The sequence below is a fragment of the Taeniopygia guttata genome, chromosome 2, assembly GCF_048771995.1.
Source record: "Taeniopygia guttata chromosome 2, bTaeGut7.mat, whole genome shotgun sequence".
Lineage (NCBI taxonomy): Eukaryota > Metazoa > Chordata > Aves > Passeriformes > Estrildidae > Taeniopygia > Taeniopygia guttata.
Window position 1 is genome coordinate 73,545,772 of NC_133026.1, and position 24,495 is coordinate 73,570,266.

A 24,495-nucleotide genomic window follows, 5' to 3' on the forward strand; every position below is an offset into this window, starting at 1 on the left:
GTGCGAATGCTCTCCTGATGTTTTGTTTGAGTGAATGCTGTGCTTTTAATGGATGTAGTTTTCATGTAAGGACTCAGAATGTTACACCTTTGGCTGCACATGTCAGTGTACATGTAAGCCTGACTTCTTACAAGTAAAAACATGAGATAAGGTATTGAATAGATGCCAGAGTTCTTGTTTCTACAACTTGCCTGTTATCAAATCAGAGACACATGAAGCTAGGATACTTAGGTAGCTGCTCTCTAGGTTCAGTTTCAATTGATTTTTATAGTCTGGATTTAGCATCTAACGGCCACATCAATGAGGGCAAAAGCTTACTGGGAGCTTGACCTTCCACTGCCTCACTCTTGTAATTAGAGTATTTCCTAATGCACAGCAGACTACCATATGCAGAAAACTGGGGGAATAGACAGGGTGGAAAGAGAAGAGTCATTGCATGTGGCAGGTAGACCACTCCATATGGAGTCATAAATTGGATGAGACCGTGCAGTGTATTTCAGGAGTAACATCAGAGAGACTGAATCTTGACTGGAGGTGATGTCTGAATTCCTACCCATGATGTTTCAATATAATTTATGATTCCTTTCCCTTCCTCTCTCTGCCATCCTTTCCCCCTTCCTTTGCATATACCTAGTCCTCAACAAGCAATGCATTGATGTCAAATATTTTTTAATTGCTGAGATTAATTGGCTAGGTGGATTTGACCTTCCCATCCTCATGCATTGCATTATAGGTAACTACAACAGTACAGGAAGTTGAAAGCAGAGATAAACATGCAGGCAGCACCCTGTTGGAAGATACAGAACTGTATGCTGCTCATGTCTTCAATAAGAGTTGGTCAGAGACCATTTACAAGTACAACCAGCTTGTTTGCCTGCTGTTCAGAAGTCATATGTGCTATTTAATAGACTTTTATATCTAATTTGTGTGCAGGGTACTTTTTTAATTACCTGAGTTAAAACAGAAATATGATGTGATAGCATAGATATTGAGAATTTCATTGTACATCTGCAAAAAAACCCACTTGAGTTTAAGCTAGAAAATATACCACAAGATTAGATGTATATAGGTATTATTTTCTCAAGGAAATATTTATGAGGCAGACTGTTACCTTATGATATTCAGTAAGGGAATTGCAGACAGAGCAATGTCTCTTTATAGGCTGGGCAAAAGATCATGAGGAGCACATATACAGGTGACAGCTGTATTTTTCTCTTAAGGATGGGGTCTTTACTTAACACAAGTTTGAGCTTAATCTGCTGCTTAAGGTACATAAGGTCATCTTCTGTGCAAGAATTATAAACACCAGTAAAGCTTCTCTTTAGGGTTTGTGCAGATGTTTAGTATCATGCTTGTGCATTAAAAACGTGTATTGCATCCTTGTTTTCACTAAGGTGAGAGACCACTAAGAGAAGATGCTGATTTCAGAGCCAGAATGTGATCAAAGTAAAAAATGTTAGAATATGAGGCCTGTAGCTGTAATCCTCAAGTCTGAGAGAGAATCTCTTCTGTACTTTAGAAAATATAAAGGTGCAATACATGATACATTTGAAAGTGCTTAACAGTGGTGAAATAGTCAAGGTGAAGGGAGTGTGTTTTTCAGTTCTGCTTTACATTAATTTAAACCCCTAACCTTATGTAGGAGCTGGTCTTCATGGATTTACTTGTACCTGTTTTACCACAGGGATTTCAATAGGAATAGTATGAGATGTAAGTGTAAGATGATTCTTATATACAGTTATACAGTTATATTTTGTTAATTTCAAAAATGTGGGCCCATGAAATACTTTACCAAGGTGGTCAGGAAGGCTACAGCAGAGCCTTGTGAACACAAATTGTTTTGTAAGTATATGTGCGTGGAATGTGTATTTCCAAGTTGCTGTGTTAAAATGGAAATTAGAAGTGACTTAGAGACTAGTATCTCTTTTGAAATGGTACAACTATTTGACTTTATTACCAAAAGAACAAAAGATGGGAAGACATGATAAAAGAAAAATATACCCAAAGGCTCTTGATTTACTGGCATGATACAGTATTATGGACATAATCAATTGCCTTTTAAATAATCTTGAATCCTTTGTTAATAAGATTGTGTATATAGGTGTTGAGTGTAGCCAGGCTATATTCAGTTTGTTATCTGAATTTAGTTCCTTATTCTTCATTCTTAATATTCTTAAGGAATTTTGACAATTGGAAAGCAATAAATTATTTGCATTTCTTCTTATAAATACTGTTTTCAGTATTTATAAGAATAAATTTTCAGATCCCTTGGGAAGTGGTCCTCCATAATAGATGAAAAATTATATTAAGTTCCTAATTTTCAATTTATATCAGATTTTCTCCTTTTTTAGCAGTACATTAGCACAGAGGCTTCTGTTACACTGATGTAAAAGTATGCAATTAAGTGTGGTATTTGGAACAAGAAGAATCGGATCTTCCCACTACCATGTAGAAGTCTCACATAGTTGCCATTGCTTTTCCTGTGGTTTTGAAGTTAGGAAGGACTTTTGTGATAGAAAGGAAAATAAATTACTTTTGATCTTTCTGAGCACTTATTTTTTCCTCAAAGTGTGACTTACCACAGAATAAATGTGTATGGATTTACAAAAGGTTGTTCATTTGCTGCAAAATAGCAAGATACCTATGGCCACATGAGTAGTATCTTCTGAAATCTCTCTCAAATACAAAATGACAAATATTTTTGAAAAAAGTTCCCCCCACCCCTCTCCCCAAACCAGAGGGATTGAGGTAAATGGTAAAGGTTTGATTTGTCTTTTGTTGAGGAGTTTATTTTTAATTTTCAGTGATAATTTCCAGGATAATTACTTGGCATAGTGCATAAGAGATACTGTTCTTAAACACTTCTCTTCTGCTGAAAATGCAGGTCTTTTTTGAATAGGAACCATCAGTTTATATGAAACCTGCCAGTGAATCCTGGTAAAAGCCTGGGCTCTGAAGTGTTATGAAAATGAAATGAGATTTTTAAAAGAGATGAAAATAAAAATATATTAAAATAATATATATTGCTAAAGAACATAAACTCAATTTAATAGAAAAGGTGAATTACTGGAAGAACAGATGAATGCTGCTCTTCCTTTAGCACTGTCTGATTGCTTTATCTCAAGTTTATTCTAAGTACCCTGATAGCATGCTACAATTATTCTAGAGAGAAAATGCCATTTGTGTGTATGGCATTCAGCTGCCTGAGATACAGGATTTTAATTTTTTTTTAATAAAGAAAACTGGTAATACCAAAGTTCATTGTTGGCCAAAATACTATTTGTTTTGGTTCAACTGAATTCAGTGGATTTGCATCAGGAATGCACATGGTTCTTGTTCAGTGTTCCATTTTAAGACATTTCACTTAACAATTGCTAAATCCCTCTGCACTCTTTTGTCTTCCAACTCTACAGTCTGTGGAAAGAGAAGCACATGTACATGTTAGAATTGCTTAAAATGACAAATGAAAGACTTTGATTTACTCTTTACAAAGCAGATACTTAAATATCTTTCTCAACAAAGCCTTACTGTTTGTTTCCCAGCAAAGCACCTTTGTTTGCTCAGTGGTGCTTGACAGTTAGAACAGAAACAGCTTTGGCATAAAAATGATGTTTTTAATCCAAATAGGGTGGAGCTGAGTGAATTCAAATTCTCCTCTTTCAGGGGTGTTGCTTTCCAAATTCTCTAGTCTTTTGTAACTGTAATCCACAACAATCAATCAAAATTTGCCAAATATTTATAAATTGGTTTGCTCCAGCTTTTTTTTTTTTTTTTTTTTTCCTCATAAAGGAAAGTATTTGAGAAGTGTCTCCATGTACGCAATAAATGTTTCCATGGAGGAAATAAATAAGCAACATTCTGGTATGCACCCATGTCATGTGACTAGAGAGGATTTGACTTTTACTGATATTTTTTTCTCCTCTTCAACCCAAAGTAAATAGCTATTCAGTAGGGAGGTGCCCTCTTATGTTATTAAACACTTGATTTTCCCAGAGGACCCTTCAATATTGCAAAACTTAAAAGTTAAGGATAAACTGCTTCGTTTTGGTGCCTTAACAGGAATGCAGATAACTACCAAAGAAAACGGCAGCTTTGCTGCCATTTATGGTGAATGAAGCTGAAGAACAAATTCCTAGTGAATAAATGTTAATTTCAGGTTTTAGTCACCAGCTGGAGGCAGTATTGTTTGGGACAAAGAGAAATTTGGTCGGACATAGGGATAAAAATGTGTCCTCTAACAATTCCCCTCTATTTGACAGTAAAAATAGAGAAGCCTATAGAAGATAGACAATTTTACACTATAAAATGCTGCCAGCTTGAAACAGTATCTGAAATATTGTGGAGTGTCTTTTTTCAATTGATTTTTCTTTGAGAAAACTTAATTCTTCTATTTCTTTAAGTTTTGTATGTTCTTTTCTTTAACAGATCTAATTTAAATTAGTTCATCCACTTAATAATGAAGCTGACAAAGAGTTAGAGAAAAATTAGTATAAGATGGTTTCTTTAGTATGTTAGAAATATTGAATGCAAACATAGGATTACAAGGTTTCATTTCTTAAATGCAGCAATAGGCAATTCTCTTTTGCCTTCTTCATTAATACAGCATTAATTTTAACAGTACTGTGGCTTGAATTTTTTGTTACCTCAGTGTGATAGGGAGTAAATATAATTTCACACAGATGTTTTCAGGTTTGTGCTTGATAAACTAACATTTGTCTGGAATGTATTTTCTCTGGATTTTTGCTTTGGGGATTTGGGATTTTGGTTGTGTTTGATTTTGTTGGGTTTTTTTTTGGGTTGCCAAAAAAAATTATTATAGTATTTTACATAGGTTAGATAGGAGCCAACAGTTAAGTGCAGCCAGGGGCCACACTTTCAAAGGATTTACTCGTTCAAAGTTACTTTCTTTTCTCTTTTAGGAATATATCATAAGATATACTGAGCACTTCATTGAAATTCTAGTGTTCACTTAAGTGCTAGGATGAGCTCCAGAACTTTGCCTGTCCAGTTCTGTTGAAAATTAGTTTTTTCCTTTTACCCAAACATATAACCATATTGATAAGACAGTGTCTGAAGTGAGAAATTATGTGTAATTTACTTAGTGCCCTGAGACGTGATTTTCTTAGGTACCATTTGCCAGTTCTGCTGAGTTTAAACTTAGATAAATAGAGTATATTCCCCAAAATGCTAGGGGCCAAAGAGGAATAGTGATACCTTACCTAAATATTGAAAGTCTTATATTTGAAGACAAGAAGAGATGAGAACCAGGGTTCCCTAGGCCTCTGGATTTTTTTTCTGTGAGCCTCCTGCCTCTTACTACCTTTACTTCCATTTCTGGAACACTTACCTCCACAACCCTTGGTATCAATGTTTTTTAAAATGCACAGGTTTATCTGAAGCACGGGTTGCACTTGTCAAATATTTCCAAGCTACTGCAGAGCCAATTTTTTTCTTTCAAAAGAAAAAATGCATTTTAATGTCCTCCAATTTATTTCTGTCCTGTCTCAGTAATAAGCAGTATTGTTATCCCAAGGATTTATTCACTAGCCCTTTGTCAAAAGCTTTCATTACACTTCTAAACCCAAAGACCATAGTGTCAAATTTGAGTGGTTTAATAGATATTAATGTAGTTTATATCACATTTAAATGTTCTCTGGAGTTCTACTTTCATAAGACTGCAAAAAACCACTCTCTTCAGCACAGCAGATTCAGATAGTAGAAACTAGGAGGAAGGTAACACATATGACTGTGACTATGTGGTTTTGGTTCAAAAACTGGGCAGAAACAACAATTAAATGTAGTGGTTTTGGTCTGCCAATCTGAGTTTCATGGCCAATGCAGCAATGTAGTGGGTCTAGTGCCAGCCAAATCACCAGTGCACCCACTAGAATTATTTAAGTGCATCCACTAGAATTATTAACTCATTTTCTGCTGTAAGATAAGGATTAGGAGGAGGGCAAAACAGGCTTGATATAACGGAAAAGGATATAAAGAAGATTTATTAACAGAAGTAAAAGAAAAAAAAAGAAAAAAAAAAGAAAATCAGAATAACCTTTCTGTTTAGAACACTTCTCCTCCCACACCCTCTTTCACACTGACAATGTAAAGACAAAACTGGGGACTTGCAGTCAGTTTACCACCTCTAAAATAGTGTTTTTTTCAGTTCTCTTATGAAGAGGAGTCTCTCTTATCATGCTATGGAGACTTCTCCACAAGAAACAGTTCTCTTGTGGTGTTAATGTCACAGCAAATCAGGAGGCATCCGGAAATCTGCAATCACAAAGTCCCTCCCACGTTTTGGAAGTTTTTTCTCATAATTACCGCCATAGGTCATTTCAGCTTATTGGGGTGCTATTTCAAGGATGAGCTGTTTTAGTATAGAAACACAAGTCTCTTCTTTTATCTCTGGGAACAGAGGTTTTCTTCTCCCATCCCTGGGGCATTTCTCTCATCTCTCCTTGTTCAAGCTTCTCTTTGGATTACAGCTACTGCAACATCTGCTTATTTCAACACTGGTGCTTCTGCTCATGGCTGTAGTTAAAATACTACAGCCCTCCAATATATTCCATGAATTACAGGGAAAAAACAAAGTCTAATATATCAATTATATCTTCACCATAGCCTTACCAGAGGATTTCAGCCCAAAACTAAGGCATCTCCTCCCATCTAGAATTTGACTCTCTCTTCATTGACTTTAGCGTCCCTTGTTGTTTTCTTTACATGTCTTCACCCTTGCCTTTTCCTGATTTGGGAGAGAATTGGTGTTTGTAGGTTTGTTTGTTCTCAAGCTTTATAAATTGAAACAGTTTTTACAGAGCTCTGTAGCATTGAAAGGTTAATCTTATCCGCGCTCTGCAATCAAGGAAGTGCTGTGTTTCTTGCTGCTGATCATAGGGTCTCTGCTGGCACTGCTCAAGTCATGCTGGCTGATGGTGCTACCCTGCAACTTTCCTTCAAATGGGGCGCTGGAAAAAGAAAAACTGCCACGGCTTTTTTTCAAGCAAAGCTAAGCAGAGTCTATTGCGAGCCATGTCGAGATAGCTGTGGCCGTGTGGCACCACCCTGGTTGTGCCAATTTCGGCCACGCAGTCCCAGCCACATGGCCACTCCTGGCCTTGGGGCCACCCCCAGCGCTGGCCATGGGGCCACTCCTGGTGCTGGTCCTGGCTGTCTGGTTGTTCCCAGTGTTGGGATGGCCCCTGGTAACATGGACTGACAGACTCTGCTGGGAAAGGGCCTGGTCCCGCTGGGAAGGGGCCCTAGCCACCCACCAGGATGGGGCTGGCAGACTTCTCAGGAAGGGGCCAGCCTGTTCAAAGGCTGGAAGCAAGAGAGCTTTTATCAGGCCTTGTTTGTTTCTGAATGTGTTTTTCCACAGAGGAGTGTTCAACTCTTTTAAGTGGTTTAACCAGGTGTCAATCTTCAAAACTAGCCCATTGACTGATTCCGCCAGGTCCCCACAGAGAACCACCCCCGGAGCCCATGGACTCCCTCCCCAGCTGAAAACCAAACAATCTGTTAAAAACCATGACAGACTACCTTTAACTTAGGGGCCACATAACACTGCTTTTTCAGCCAAGTCTATATTTGTCCAGCTTATGTTTTTTTTAAGTAGGTTTGTATTTATCTTTTAGCATGTGCCTGTTTCTTAGTAGTGTCAGCTTCAATCTGTGGTTGTTAATGTTGTTTATTTAAACACTAATGTCCAAATCAATAGCTCTTCCCATGTACACATATGACAGGAGAAGCCTCCTCATGCAATCTTACAACCTTTAATGGACCAGGTTGAATAAAAAGTTGCAAGGAGTGATGCCTTAAGATTTTAGCCTTTTTAGTTTTCAAATCCTGTATTGCATTAGTGTATAGCTCTAAACTCCATATAAAGTGTTAGCCACTGTCTACACATTTTGGTCAGGCAAAACAATTCCTCTAGGCCTGAAGCTCAAGGACACCCGACAGTCTCAGGCCCCAAAAAGTATAAAGAAAGTGAATTGGGGGAGAGCAAACTGGGGGAATATAACTTCATTACCTGAAGCTGTAACTGGAGGATTAACCCCCTGATATGTAAATAGACCAAACATATATCTGTCTGAAAAATTCGTGACCATTGTTAATTTTGGGTGTAGCCCTTTGGGGAGGCTTCGTCTTCCCTTAATGTACCTGAAGGCCCTTTATTAAATATATCTGCTTTTATGTTTTGAACTTTGACTGGCCTCTTTCTAGGTAAGCTCAAAAAAGGCATCAGAGGCAAGCCTCTTCCACAGGTGTTTTCCTTCCCTGAATCTGCTTCCTGAACAACTCTTCCTCCTTCTTTTGAAGGCAATAGGGCATCCCACCAGCTTAGCTTCATTAGACAAGGAAAAATAACCTTCTTGATGTTATAGGTATTGGATGTATTTTAACACCATACTTGCTTGAGAGTAAAATTAGCATGGCAGCATGAGAGATTAAAAGTGTAAGGAAGAAACAATCCAAAATGCCTTAGTACAAATTAGGATTTGATTCTTTCCTAAGACCAGAAGGAGGAGCAATTAAATCCCCTCTCTGTGTCTGCACCTAAGTACGCATACACTGAACTATCTTATGCATCATATATATATGAATGGTTACTCTAGTAAACAAAGGAAATGCGAATAGATGGCATTATCAGTCATGAAGCTATTTGTACATGACGTAAGAGGTCATAGAATCATTGCATGTGTATGAATTAACTTGAATTAAGATACCAAATTTGCTATTAATGTCAAATGACAAATCTCTGGGAAGACTTACAGAACAAGAGGGTTTTTTAGGCCACCATGAAGCAATAGCAATCCTTTTTCTGGTGAATCCTGAAGTAATAATATTGTTCTGATTAGGAGTAATTTCTTCTCTTTCACTGGTCTTTTATGAAGGAGCAAAAGAGGCCTGTAATTGAAGCAAGGAAAACAGTTGGTATTTTTTCCTCACAGAAAACCAAAATGCACTGAGATCAAAACTAAATTTGCATCTTAAGTAAGACTCATCAGTTTGCATTAGGAGTTTTTAATATACTTCTTTGTTTCTTTTCATATCTTTGAGGCAAAGGTGGGATGTTTCAAATTTAACAGCAATCCTGCATCATCCAAAAGGAGAGAGACAGTTCTCTGGTTCTGGAAAAGTACTGCCAGCATAGCTTGTGTTGTGTGCTTTGTGTGTTTTTTCAGAGTTCTGACTTGTTTCATGTGCAACCATTTACTGATTTGCAAGAACAGCAACACTTGAACCAAAAAGTGTGTACTTTCTGAATTAGGTTTGAACTTAATTTTTAACTCCTACATAAACAATGAACAGGTAGATGTATTTGGGATACAAGAACCACTTTTATCCTTTGTTCAACTGAGAAGTCATTAAAGTGCTGACAGTCCCTGACATAGAAAATGAACATTGTCCAGGGGCACAGCTGTCTGGTGGTGATGCATGTGTACATTTGGAATTAGGTTTAGAGTAGAAATTTGTGGGCTGCTCTATGGTGAGATACAGCTGTTACTAAAGGAGGAACTAACAGCTTCGCTTCCCCTAGTTTGAGGTGATTCGTTCCAGAGACAGGGAAGGTAAAGTCTTCTGGGATCTGGGAGCTTGAGAGCAGCAGCTGCCAGATAAAAATAAGTGTTACTGCTACAGGACTGCCAGAAAACTTTTTCTGCCTGAGAATTCCAGCAATACACAAATTCTTGAAGGCGTGGATGAGTATCTAGCCTGATTGGTCAGTGCAGGAGAACAACTTCTTCTAGCAGCTGTTTATTTTGGGAAGAATGATGTCAGTAATCAAAAAACTGAAATTCACTCAGCTTTGTTTGGATATTCAAACAGAATGTGAAAAGAACCACTGTAAGGGAATAGCTTGTAGACTGAATTACCTTTTCAGCCAACTTGTTTCCACTTCTTTGCTTCAGTAGTTCAGATTTCATTGAACATGATTGCCTCCTCCGGCTCCTCCCATGTGTTTGTTTACATTTTCATTTGCTTTTTCTGGCTGATATAAGTCTCACAATTCTTTAGCAAAACTACTTACCTCCAGGAGCAGAAATGGTGGCTGCAGCTCAAACAGCAGGGGTAGACATTTCTGGCCTTTTTAAGCTTGGAGATTTGCCCTAACTTTGGTTTTCTTATATGCAGAGTTTTGCTTAGGGAATGTTAATTGATGTAAATAAGGCAGTGATTGACTATTGCAGAAAATTCCTGGTCATGCCTAGTAAAGAGGTAAGCGGTTTTGTTGTGTTTCAAGAGCTGAAAATACAAACCACATGTATTTCTCCATGGATTTTGTAGAAGTTACACAGGAAGAGTTTGTAAGTCTTTGTTAGAGAGGGAGAAAGGAAAAGACAAGCACACAAAAAATAATTTAACTTGAAAAGAATGCAGCTCAGGACTTGCCCAGGTTTGCCTGATGGTAAAAATATTTATTTATGAGGATGATAAAAGATAATCCAGATCTTCTGTAATGTTTCCTGCTGCAACATGAACAAGAGTACAGTTTGGAAAAAAAAATGTGTATTTGCAATCATCTTCTTTTTGTTCAGGTAGACTGGATCAGAACAGCTCTTGCTGAATTTGTGGTGTATGAGTTTACCTAGCTGGCTTTCATTTGTGTGTATTTTCCCAAGTGATTAATGGACAGTGGGTAGCTGTGGGGACAAGTCAAAAGGCTTAGAGACTGAAATATTTTTAATTCACAAGCCTGCCTTTGGATATTGGATTTCAAGAAGAGAAGTGCCAGGAAAACACAGGCTTGGAAGGATGTCACTAAATTTGATATGTGTTAGTATTTCAGGTCATAATTTTGAAATAAGTTACACTTTGTGTATCAGGTAGAGGAGTGAAAATACACACATAACCTTTCCTCTGAGATTTTCAGTTAGGAAAATAGATAGTGTGTGTGTTTAATTCAGATTCAGCATGGTAATGTTGTTGGACTTCAGTGAGTTGGGACAGTTCAGAGAGTTGGAACAGCTCCTGGGAAGAGTGATCAGGCTGAAAGCAAGTGGGCCCCTTTGGTTTAGTTAATTAAATTCCTGCATTACTTAGGTCACCTCTGTTGTGATCTGTTTTTTTGACAGCTGTATTACTGTGCATTTTAAAGTGTTGCTTCCTTGGAAAAAATGGTAGCAGGGATTGAGTTGTGCATGGAGATATTGAATTTATATGGTGTCTGCAGTACCATAATTTAGCAAGGTATAAAGAATAAAATTTTGCACTGCTGTTACATTTTCTCATTTTCTTTTGTCCAAACTGTTCCCTGCCTATGTACATAGCTTTACTTTTACAATTAAGTTGGTTGTCACATATTTTGGGAAACACATGGATGAAGACCAGGGTAAAGCAAAATCCAAAAGTTTTAGTGCAGAGGTGTTCTAAAATTGCATTTAAGAAAGAGGTAGAATATGAAATAAAGATGTTATATAATAGAAGAACAACTAGAAACACTTGTATTTGGTAGGTTTGTAGTATTTTAATAGTTCATTTGTCCTAGTTTTGTGAACAAACAAACCATATATGTATATAGCTTTTATATATTTTTGGTTGTATATATTTATAGGTTTCATATATATAGTTTATAGTTTAATAAGACCAAGTGCAAGATGCTGCACCTGGGCTGGGGCATCCCCCAATATCAATACAAGCTAGGTGATGAACAGATCCAGAGCAGCCCTGCTGAGAAGGGCTTGGGAGTGCTGGTGGTTGAAAGGCTGGACACAACCCAGTAACATGCTCTTGGCAGCCCAGAAAGTCATGTGTCCTGGGCTGTGTCAAAAACAGTATTGGCAGCAGCATGAGGGACGTGATTCACCCCCTCCACACTGGCAAGATCCCACCAGTAGTGCTGCATACAGCTATGGGGTCCTCAGCACAGGAAGCAGGACCAGAGGAGGCCACCAAGTTGGTTGGAAGGATGGGTGGTTTTCCTTATCTCCTGTGAGGAAAGGCTGAGAGAAATGAGTTTGTTCAGTCTGGAAATGAGAAAGGAAAAAAGGGGTGACCTAACTGTAGCCTTCCAGTACCTGAAGGGAGCCCACAAGAAAGATGGAGGGCAATTATTTACAAGAGCATGTAGTGACAGGAGAGGCTTTGAACTGAAAGAGGAGAGATTTAGATGAGATATAAAGAATAAATAGAGGGTGGAGAGACACTGGAACAGGCAGCACAGAAAAGTTGTGGATGCCCCATCCCTGGAAGTGCTCATGGCCACGTTGGATGGGGCTTTGAGCAACCTGGTCTAGTGAAAGGTGTCCCTGCCCATGGCAGGGTGGTTGGAACTAGATAATGTTTAGTCATCCCTTGCAATCCAAACCATTTTATGATATATTCTGTGATGATAGTTAAAATTAAAAACTCCAAATTAATCTAAGAATGTTTTCCTCCAACTGTGTAAATTAGAAAATAATTTTGATATGTGCAATATGCATTTTATTTTCACAATTTGAAGCTGCGAGTTTAAATATCCAGACTCCTCAGGAAAGGCTGGATTTTTGTTTAGCTATGAGTTTCATTCTTTCTTATATGTTTATAATGCAGAGTGGTTATTTTTTGGTTCCTCAAAAGGTAGCTGTCTATTAGAGCAGATTGTCTAGTTGCAAGTAAATTGTCTTGACCCACAATCACAGTTGTTTTCATGTGACGTCTAATAATATTGCGTTGATATTTAAATTTAGAGCCAAAAATCAGCAGGTCCCAAACTCTTCTGTTTCTCATTTCATTTGTAGACAGATAATATGGCTCCTCAAGTTCTAGCATAAATATCAAAAGTAATGTCTGTCAGGCTCACCATCCTACTTGTGATCAATGAGACTTCTGTTTGGGAAGCCATTATTTCAAGAAATTGCATTAGGGATTGTGAGAAATGACTGCTCACTTTAAAATTTTAAAGATTCTTTAAACTTTAACAACACAACAAAGGACTGAATAACGAAAAAGGGACAGTGCTGGGAGAATGGCTGACTGCCAGAAGCTCATCCACAAAATGGCTGCTGCACCTTTTATACCCCTGGTGTTGCATCAGGCAACCCTGGCCCCTCCCAAAGTCTGCCAGTCAACTCTTCTTTGCTATCCATTGGTGGAAACCTTCTTGCAACTTCATTGGAGGTGAGATGTTCCCCATTCCCAACTGCCCCATGCAAGGGACATATGTGCATGCTCTCTCTCCACATGTCCCTGACAACTAAGGCTGTCTGGTGGCAACAATACAGTAGGGGGGAAAGGGGACTATGGGGAGAACAAAAGGTGTCCAAACAACAAGCTATGTAAGATAACCATACATAAACAAAATTTCTCTTAACATACACACAATATTCATCCCTTAATTTTGAGTGCTAATCATCATATTAACCAACTATAACAGGATTTTTGAAACTTGGTAATGGACCAGACTTTCCGCACTGACATCTTTTTTCCTAAAATGGTGTCTCGGCATCAATGTGGGGTGACCTGGCCCTGGGGCTGGCTCAGGCTTTGTGCTGCTGACAGAGTTTGCAAAATTTACTCCAAAACAGTTTTAGATTGTGAAATTCAGGTTTTTGAGTTGTTTTTTTTTGTGAGCCCAGAAGAACCTACCTGAAACAACCTCTGAGGAAGTCAAGCCTCTGCCTTCAGCAAAAGCCACCAGGGAAAGAGAACTTGGCTTAGTGCTCCAACTTTGTAAAGAAACCCTGGCAACCTCCGACTCTGTTTCCAGCCGCAGAACTGGGTCTTAAGGAAACAACAACAATCTTGGACACAGATAGATATGGAATACAATAGAATTTTTGTTACCCTGAAGGGGTAGCTTTTAAGTAAGTTTAAAAGCTATTTATTTATTTATTTATTTAAGTATTTATTATTTATTAATTTTAAAAAGCTTTTAAACTTACGTAAAAGCTGTCTGAGAATGCTGAAGTAGTTTAAGGCTAAGGCTAAGTTAAGGTTACTAACACACAATTGCAGTACTTAATTTTCTGTTGGTGGGTTTTACTTTTTTGCTTTTGTTTAGGGTTTTTTGGGTTTTTTATTTGTTTTGGTTGTTTTTTCCTAAGTGAAATTTTAAGTAAGCTGTACTTGTGTATCTTCTTCAGAGTGGAAGCTGTACAATTCACAGCTGGAAGACCCCTAAATATTTGGGGTTGCCTAGCATTCCTAGCAAGATGCAGAATAAATTTGATAATTTTGTATTAGTGGAAGAAGTACTGGACAAGATTATCTCTGAATCTTTCAAAGTGCACATTTGCAAGACCCTTGGGTCAGTAGTCTGCTGTCACTGTGTTTGTCTTTTTGTCTGTACTTCTGTCATTATGCTTGTATGGTAATAAATGATGGTACTGGAAGGACTAAGAGAGGGTTCCATTGCTTCCATGGCTGTACTTGAGAATTAGACAGTTTTTTTGTACTTAACCATTTCTGCAAGGAGAACCAAATCTGCATGCTAGAATGTTTGATCTTGTGTAAGGTATTGTATTTGGAGCTGGAATTAATTGTCCTTTGGAAGCTCTCACAGTGCTGTGCTTTTCATTGGTAGCCAGAAGGTGTTGACAACACACCAGTGTTTTGCCTGCAGCAGAACTGGCACACCATCAGTGCTGCCTCTTTAACAATTCCCTCATATCCTCCTCCCATCAAATGGGCTGGGAGTGGGCAGTACCCTGGAAGGGGACACACCTAGGCAAAAATAGCTGACCCAAGTTAACCAAAGGCCTATTCCAAACCATATGATGTCATATCAGATATAAAAGCTATGGCTAGGAAGAGGAATGGGGGCGTTTGTTATTTTACAATGTTTGCCTTCTGGAGCAACTGCTTTGTGTGGAAGTCCTGCTTTCTAGGAAGTGGCTGAACATTACTCTCTGCTGGAAGGTGGAGATTACTCCCCCCCCCCCCCCCTTTGCTTAAGCACACAAACTTTCTTTTTTTTCTTGCTTTAATAAAGTGCCTTATCTCAACCTTTTCCATCTTATTTTTCTCTCTGGTATCCTGCTGGGAAGGGAAGTTAATAGAGTGGCTTGGTGGGCACCTGGCATGAGAGCCAAGGTCAACCCACTACAGTGTTTAAGCTGACTAGCATTTTTAAAGCACAGAGCCTAGTTTTGAGTTACAGAACAGGCAGACAAGAAGACTTTGTAATAGTCAAGTGTACTGGTTCTGTATTTACTTCACTGCATTCCAGTTCAAACCTGTAACTTTTTCAAGTCTGTGTTTTGTCAGGATATACAACTATTCCAAACAAAGCAGGGTTTTTTATTGTTTTCTGGTTTTTAAACTCAAAACCAAGCATACAGTAAAAAAATCCCACCTAATAGTTACTCCTAGTTCTGTTTTTTGTTTGTTTATTTGTTTTGTTTTTAAAATCTTGCACTTTATTGTGGTAACTGTATCAAAATACTTCACATGAAACACCAAGTATGCTTCATAGTCCTAGAAGGTTGTGAGAGCGTATGAGAAGTCACAGCATGAAAGAGCCTGAGAAAGTATCTGTTGGCTTTTGATGCATCTTCTTTCAAAAATATTGTTTTTAAGTATCTGTATACAGACATTCAGCCTCATGCATAGCAGCCCTTTTCAACTTGAATTTACACATCAGACTTGATCCACAGATAAATTTTACAGCAAGGGAAGTTGCTTTTCTTTTTGCTCAGTTTGATAACTTTTTCTGAAAAGGGGTATTTTGGTGTTTGCATGTGCTGTTTTTAAAATCAACATCAGACAAGTTCCTAGTCCCTAGAAAGTAAAAGATTGTCCTTTACTTTAGCTGAAATGTATTAAAACTATTGTATATAAAACTTTAGTATGTAAGTATTTTAACTGATGGAACCTTGTCAGTGTGTCCCCAAAACTTTTTCCAACCAGACCACTTTTCTTGCCATTATAAAGACAAATGAATTAATTACCATTGTGAGTACAATTTTTGCACAATGCTTTTTCTAAATGGATATTGCCTAGAAAAGTTCCTAGTTTGGAAATTCATGATCATGATGACATTTTACATATATTTTGAACATGTGTGGTAAAGTTGATATTGAAATGCATTTGGCTTTACATGGGACTTTTGATTCTGGAACTACAACAGATGTAATTGATGGTTACCTTTGAGAAAATCTGCCTGTTCCTAAATTGTAAGGGTTTAATTTTCTTAATCTCAAACCATTCTCAGACTATGAGTAGGAAAGTTTTTCAGAAATATCTGCTTAATATAAATATTCTGATAAATTACCATCAAGTCCTTTGAAAGTGGAACTACTTACTTTACTTTCTTGGCTTTACAGACACTAGACATATTTATTCCTAAAACTTTCTTTGAAAAATAGAATTGTGCTCATTTTCAGCACCGGATAAAAATTCAGTAGCAATACTATAACCTCATGTTGGTCTAACCTGTGTGTTATGTTTGTGTGATATGTTGGATGGGAGTAAGACAAATATAGTTACTTCTGTGGAGGCTTCCACTTAAGTTCATTAGTCCTTTTTTTTCAGAAACAAAAACATGACATGCATACCAGGTCCTCCATATATGTAGAAATGTCATACTCTTAACATTTATTTGTGCCTTCTTTGTGGAGAGGCTTTATGTATATTCCAAGGACTGCAGCTCTGATTAAAAGCTTATCTTTTCCTTGCAACACCAGGAAAAGGAGAAAAGTATTCTTTGTAGTATAGTCAGACCATCAAGTAAAAATGGACAAAGTAATAATTACATACTATATATATATTAAAGGCAAGTATTGCTGTTAGGTTTCTACCATCCTAGCTCTCAATGGAATGCATAGTAGCTATCTCTCAAATTTCTAGTGCTATAATAGTGGGATTCTTTAAATTAGTATGAAGAATTTGTGGAGCCATAAACATGCACTCAAAACAGTATAAAAAGAGAGGATTTTATTTGCTCTTGAGCAACAAATGGCATATTGTATTTCCATCAAGAAAAGTCTTGTGAAATTAAAGAAGATAATGTCATTGGTCGTTGGTATTTGCTGTAGTTGTAGAGTTGATTTAGTTTTGCAGAAACAATACCATTAGTGTTAACAATACTTGTGGCATAACACTAGTCAAAGCCCTTATATGATGCCTTGTCCTTATCTCTCCTTTTCCTTTTCACTTGTATCTCCACAGTATTGCATACCCAAGGTCCCATTGATGGCAGTCTGTATGCAAAAGTGAGAAAGAAGAGCTCTTCAGACAACAATATCTGTGGTGTTGTTCAGGGTATTCATGTTACAGGCAGTCCTGATCACAGTGATCATACCCTGTCTGTCAGTAGTGATTCTGGACACTCCACAGCTTCCATCAGAACAGACAAGACTGAGGAACTCCTTGTCCCAGAAGTTAAACGGGGTCTGAGCCCACAAGAGAAGGCAGAACTAGACCAGCTACTTAGTGGCTTTGGACTAGAGGATTCTGTCAGCACCACCAAAGATATTACTGATGCTCAAAGCAAGTACAGTGTTACTCACCACATAGTGCCAGCTCACATTCACATGAATGAAGTTGCCAAAATGAAGGACAGGGAGACTGATATTCTGGATAATGAAATGCCTAATCATGACCTTCACAGTGTGGACAGCATTGGGACATTTTCTTCCTCAGAAGGGCAGCACTCCACCCACCTAGCGAACTTCAGTTGCCACAAGAGCAGTCAAAACTCACTTCTTTCAGACAGTTTTGGAAGTAATGCTGGGGAAGAGCATCACAATGCTTTTGCTGCAGACATGGGAATTAGTGTGGATTCCCTCTTTGAAAGATCATTTGGAAGCACTGAGCCAAAGTCATCTGAGCAATTGCAACAGAATCCTTCTGTCTCACCCCATCTACAAGCCTATGGCCCGAGTAACTACTCTACTCAGACCTGGGTACGCCAGCAGCAGATGGTCACTGCTCACCAATATGGTTTTGCCCCAGAGAATGAAATTACTGTTGGCATTCATTACACTGTGGAGAATTTGGGCAGTGTCCAGAGGCAGTCCCAAGTCCCAGATGCTCCAACACGTGGCTCTAGCAGCAAAGATGCTGTGCAGAGAGGGCTAGGAAGCATGCTGGATGCTGCACAAGCTGAAGAACATGCAAGTGCTGACAATTTTAAGTCAAGTCAGAAGAACACAAATGGCCTGGATCTAGGACAAAATGCTGGAGACGTACCAGCTTCTCCAACTTTGGATATTGATCAGTCTATTGAACAATTGAACAGGCTGATCTTGGAGTTAGACCCTACATTTGAACCTATCCCAACCTGCATTAACACTCTCACCAGTGACAGAAATCAAGTAAATGGCTTCAGCAGCCTTGGTGCACACATGGAAGAGCTTAACAGTAGGTCTGGCTTCCATGACAAATTAGAGATCAGAAACAGGAATGCCTCTGGACATGGTAAGCTGTAATACTTTCTGAAAATCATTATTTCTCTAGCACCTGTGCGTTTATTATATTGTACAGCAGGACCCTCACATCATTGCTTAAAACTTTGACAGTGATTATCAAGGGGTTATTTCTGATGTCCTCTTTACATAATAATCCAAGATATGGAATCAAATGATGTAAGGTAAGTGAGTTTTGCAGGTACTTGCCTTTTGGCTTGAAAAAAGTACTTTTCAGCAAGTTCTTACCCGTTATCGATCATTGCTTGGGATTATTTTGCTGCTGTGAATTTAAGTTATAAGGGAGCAGAATTTGTACATTGAGACATTCTTAGAAGGCATTGGTGGTGTAGGTTTTTCATTATTACAATTTCCATTTAAATTATGAGAAAAAGTTCCAGCCACTTTATCTTCAAATACAGAGTAATGATACTGGCATTCAATTTCTATGCAATATTTTCACAAATAAAGTAATATTTGCCAGTAAAGTATTTTAAGACATGCTCTTTTGGACAGTTTTTTGTTTAAAAATGTACAAGTCACGGTGCTTGTTATCTCTGACTCTGAAATGGTTACAGCTGGTAGAATTAAATACACAACACTTGCTGACTATATTACCTACGTAATGCTAGTAGAACTAGTAACTTTGCAAAAGAATGAGTAGTCTGCCTCTGGCTAAGTCCACTAAACCTATTATTAATAGTCAACCTAAAATTTGTGACAAATAAGCTCTTGCCTGTCCTACTGTCATATTTGAAAATTTGATGTGGTCTAATTTCTCTGGCAAAACATATACCCTTGCCTCTCTTTCTCTCCTTCCATCTTCCTCTTCCTCTTCTTCTTGTCTCCAGTCATGGTGCAATGAAAGACTTGCTTCTGTCCCTAGGATTTGATTGAGTGTTAAGCCAGCATGACAGAAGATCTGCCTATGGCCTCAATGGACACAAATGAGTTACTCCAGCTCAAGCCCCGTAGGACATGCTAAACCATGAATGTGCCCAACTAGCGTGTGGTGTCTGTTCATGGTCAGGCCTATGTGATCAAGGATGGTGAATTCTTGTAGGGAAGTTGAAATCACAGTTCTGTGTTTAGAAGCGTAACTGAGGACTGAAAAAGTCCAAAAATCCATTACTAATAAATGTGAGATGCTTCACTGCTTATTTTTTAATACACAATAAGTTTTTTGTGGCATTAGTTTGTAATTCTCTTGAATCTTTCCAAATTACTAGCTGATGGTCAAATTGACATTTTTCCAGCAGGAGAGAACTCTTTATGTACAGTAAATCTAGTGAAGGGGATAAAGAAATAATTTAGAATAAGCCACCTTCTACAGTTCAGTGTTTGAATATATGAAGCTTAAAAGAGATACTTGAAATTTTCTCAGAGATTCTGGTCATCTCAAAAGATGTAGAAGTCACTGTAATTTCCCTTCCATTTTTAATGTCAGGTAAATAAAGACCAGTGAAAATGATTGTACTTGGGGAATGATCTGGAAGAGGATGTATTTTTAAGAATTAAATTATGGAATTTCTGTATTTAAGGGAATTAAATATAAGTGTATAGATAGCATTTAAAATCCTGGATATTGGAGGGGAGGTATCAGAGCACAGTATAAGAGGAAAGACTTTAATAGTCAGGAACATAAGAATAGCCTTTAATTAAACAAAATTAGAAAAATAATTTGTATGGCTTTAGAACAGTAATATTTTTTTTTAAGTTCGTCTTTATGTCAAGTGCTAAAATGTTCTATTTCTGACTTCTGCAAGTAACATTCAATTTAGACTCGCAAGAGCTTGATTTTAAAACTACTCCGGGTTCTAGAGGTAAAACAACACATATATGTGGCATGCTGCCACCTCTGCTTGAGACTAGGAGGTCACCAGCACGTACTGATTTTCTAAGTGCTGTAGAATTTATTTATTTATATATCTGGACTTACCCCACTGAAATATACAGAATCATACATTTATTCATGTGTGGTGTGCACAAACCAGCAGGGGGATAAAGCAGTTTACCTGAATGAATATTAACAATAAGGAACACTCATTCTTACTATTCATTCAGGTAAATTGAATTAATGTTTTTCCCTATATAGATTACTGTTCTGAATCACTGGATTGAGAACTGGCTGCATATCAGTTCTCAGGGGGTTGTGGTCAGTGGCACAGTCTACAGGTGCCTGTAGTTCAGGTGTCTAAATCCAGTTTTGTTTAACTTATTAATCAGTTGGATGAAGGGGTAGGGTGCCTCCTCAGCAAGTTTGCTGATGCACAGAGCTGGGTGTCTAACTTGAAGGTTGGATTACAGGAGGATGGTGGAATTATCTGGTTTCCTGCATGAGTGTGCAGAAAATACATGTCTTAAAGGTGTGTATGCATGTTTCCAGTGCCCTGCAAAGCTGGAAGAATGTGCCTAAGAATGAAATGTGTGTATCAACTGGGATGTACATTATGGTGCATTCTTGCTTCTATTTGCTCAAATGATTCTGCACTGACTGACAGATAGGGAACTGCCTATCCTTTCATGCTTCTTCCTGGATGTTCTTATACACATATATCCTTAGCATAGGTCAACCTGGCACAAACTACTGACTGCCCATGCAACAGAGTTCTGGGTTCTGTCTGAAATGATTTCTTGCGTTAAGTGCTTAGCATTTTTGGATCACTCAATTTCTTTTTGCTAGGATGTATCTTTATGAACCATGCAGAGCAATGGTTGATGACCTTTTCTCTCCTTCAGTGTCATGTGTATTGCTTATCAGGGGTGAATCACTGCACTGTTTATTTTTTCAATTTTTATCTTTTACTTGAGCTGAGTTATGCACAGATGAGTTTCTGACAGTGAATGAAGCGACCATTTACTAGTAACACAGTGCTACAGGAGTGCCTAATTCTAAACGACAGGAAGTTCATAGCATGAAAAAAAATTTGATGTGTGTATAAGCTTTTCTTTCAGCCTTAAGTTCCCCATTTACTTCACTCTCGGTATATTCTTTTATGCCTAATAATTAACACTTGACTTCAGTTTACTGCTAAAGATATTAGTAAGACTTATTTTCTCAAATTAGCTATCTTTTATCACAAGGCTGATGCTTGTTCAGTAAAAAAGGAAAGCTAAATCAACGTTTTGCTTCAACCTACAAAACTGTAAAAGCAAGAATTTAATAAATGTAGAGAACAGAAAGGTTTTTACCCATTTTCATTATAACCAACCCTCATTGTCACCCATGTCTCATCTGTATAGCCCACCTTTTCAGTGTTAAAATGTTACAGTTTGCATCTTTAGAAAAGTACTAGATGCAGGTGAGGAATTATGTGACCAAGTGAAGGCAGAACACAGAAATGCATGCATTCAGTATTTGGGGTAGCCTTTTTCAGTGACTGTGACCAAGATACACATTTCTATCTGAATTTGCCGGCATGATGGAAGAGAGGTTCTGTATTTTGCCATAAGGCTGAAATTATATTCTTGCTCTCAAGTAATTCTAATTCTTCTGCATGCATGAGTTAATGGTGTTTGACCATCTCAAAACTTCCCTAGGTTACCTACTGTAGGAATTACACAGATACACAACTCATACAGCCTTATATTTCGCATGGAGTTTATCAGCTCAAAACAAAATTGAGCATTAAACAAAGCCTCCATCTCTCAAAAAAATAATGCAAAATGAATAAAACTGAGGTGACTTAGGATCTGACTGCATGTCTGGAATACCTTCACAGATCTTTCCTCTATCAAAAATAAACCTTTGGAGATAGCCCAAGATAACAGTATTATAAATCATGCTACAGTGTCTCTTCAGACAAAGGAGAGAGAAAGAAATCCTTTTTGCGTACCTTATTAAATAATATATTTTAAAAGCATTGAACTGGTGCAAATGTTCCCATTTACTGTGCTATTCTGTGGGTAAGCACAGTCCCTCTGAAATAAGTTGTGAAGTGAGAGAAAAACAGAGCATGTCCAACTTCTCACCTGCCTTATTGGAGCGTATTGGAGAATACACTACAAATCTTGTCATTTCTGTTGTACAGGAAGATTTTGATGCCTGACTTGCCTGACTTGGGAGTTAATTTTACAATGGTTAACAGTAAATTTAAGTTTTTAGGTAAATTAAAGGTAAAAATTGAATTTTAAGTTATAACTGAACTAGATTCAGTTTCTAAATGAAATTAAACAACTTTTTAAGCTACAGTTAAAAACTGAATTTTAGTTACATTTAGCAGCACAATAATTTTTAATTTATGCTGCATACTTACACCACAAATTTTTAAGAGTATTGTAATTTTCAGCATATGGGCCTGAGTCTGCCATCATTATGAATTCTCTCTATGGGTTTAGAGATACCAGTTCAGATTTTGCACTGGGCTTGCTCCCCATTCTTAGCATAATGTAAATGGGCTATGAAACTGAAGTGATAGATCTGCAAAGCTGCTGTGTCCTATGCTTGATGGTCTACTTGAATTTGGGATAGAGTTTAGATTTTTTGATTTGCTTGTTAGACTAATTGGTTATAAGGAGTTTAGAGTCCTAGTCTACTAGCTGTTAGAAATTGGGGTTAAAAAGAATAGTTTGCTTATTAATAATTGCTATTTATTTGGTATTTTTTTCAAGAATAAAGGGATTTTCTGACTTCAGCAGCACTTTGTGTTACATTTTAGAATGTAACACAAAGTGTTTAGAATGTATTGAATGTATCACAGGCACAACATAGTTGGGTTTTTTCTAAGTAAAACTTTTGAAACAGTGTTCCTAAAGATCTGGGAATCTGAAAGTTTGAGCATATCAAGATCCTTGTTTGGTATTTGCATCACAAATCCACCAAGGTCATGGGTTCAATCCTCATACTTCATTTAAGATTTGGATTCAGTGATCCTGCTTGGTCTCTTTCAACTCAGAATATTCAGAGATTTTATTTTTCAACTGGCTATATATTTGATTATCCTTTTTCCACCACAGCAATATTTAGTTCAAGTTTTGTCTTGCTGTCTTCAAAGATGCTTTTTCTTTCAGTATGTAATAATTATTGTAAAGCTGAGTCTAAATTTTTAAAGTAGATTTGCTATGGTTTAAGCATAAACCTGTTTTGAAAGTTTGATCATTACATACCTTCTTTAAAAATCTTAGACTTTGTAGAAGATAAATGGTGGCAAAGGAGGAGATCACTTTTGGTTTGGATGGCGTTGTTGGTAACATTTTTAGTATGTGGGATAGTCCCTGAAGGCTCCTTTGTTAGATGTTAACTTACAGACTTATTTTTCCTTATTGCATTCTTAAGCCTCATGTTGGATTGTATCCCCTTGTTTCACAGTAATTGATAGGTATTTTTAAACTGCTGTGTAGGCATTGACTTCTGGAATTTCTGCAATGCTAACACAGTTCTCCCCAGAGTGTTATTTTAGCCTTCACGCCTTCTGCTGATGTCTGTAAAAGGGATACTGGAAAACCAGTTTTGTGGAAATTTTCACCATTCCTTTCACAACAGAGCCCTGCATTTTATTGCTCTGTGGGTAGAACTGGTAGAGCTTCTACGGTCATGCTAGCTTTCCACACCAGTTGGAGCTGTGGTAAGAAGCTCACTTGAAGTGCAAACACTTTATCTTTTCCTCTCTGTGTGTAACATGCTTGTGCACAAGCAACGAATTCCAGCTTGTCTGTGTGCAAAGTCTGTTAAGTTGTATTGATTGGTTGATTAAGCATACATCCTAGTAAATTTTCCTTTTGTTTCTTCAAAAAAATATCATTTTCTTAAACCACTTAAAACTTTGTCAGATTTTCTTGAATGTATAGATGTTACTTGTTTCCTCTTGTGAAAGGATTAGTGTGGTGGAAAAACTTCTCCTCCAACCCATGCTTCCAAAGAAAGGCTCAGCAGTCTCTTGTTCGGTCTCATGGTTGTTTATTGCAAGTTATCTAGAAGATTGTCTTCTCGGGCTGCTGCGGTTTGCTCAGCAGCTCAGGCAAAGGCACACACACACCCTGACATCCTCTCTGTCTGCCGTCTTCTTCTTCTCCCCCTCCGCCCAGGGCTGGTGCTGTCTTTTATATGATACATTAAGTGTTACATGTTTACAGTTTTTCCCCAATACCTATTACCTATATTAAATGGTGCTTTTCTACTCTAAACCAATCTGTGAGTGCCAACATCACCCAAGAACATGGAGGTAAG

At 37.7% G+C, this 24,495-nt stretch overlaps 1 protein-coding gene across 19 annotated transcripts in view; it reads left to right on the forward strand.

The window, feature by feature from the left end:
* TNS3 (tensin 3) overlaps positions 1-24,495 on the forward strand; it is a 204,411-nt gene that overhangs the window by 116,383 nt on the left and 63,533 nt on the right. For all 19 annotated transcript variants that reach the window (XM_072924225.1, XM_072924226.1, XM_072924227.1 and 16 more), the window contains one exon: positions 17,092-18,342. In XM_072924225.1, the coding sequence (XP_072780326.1) occupies positions 17,092-18,342 (1,251 nt within the window). The remainder of the gene's footprint in view (positions 1-17,091; positions 18,343-24,495) is intronic.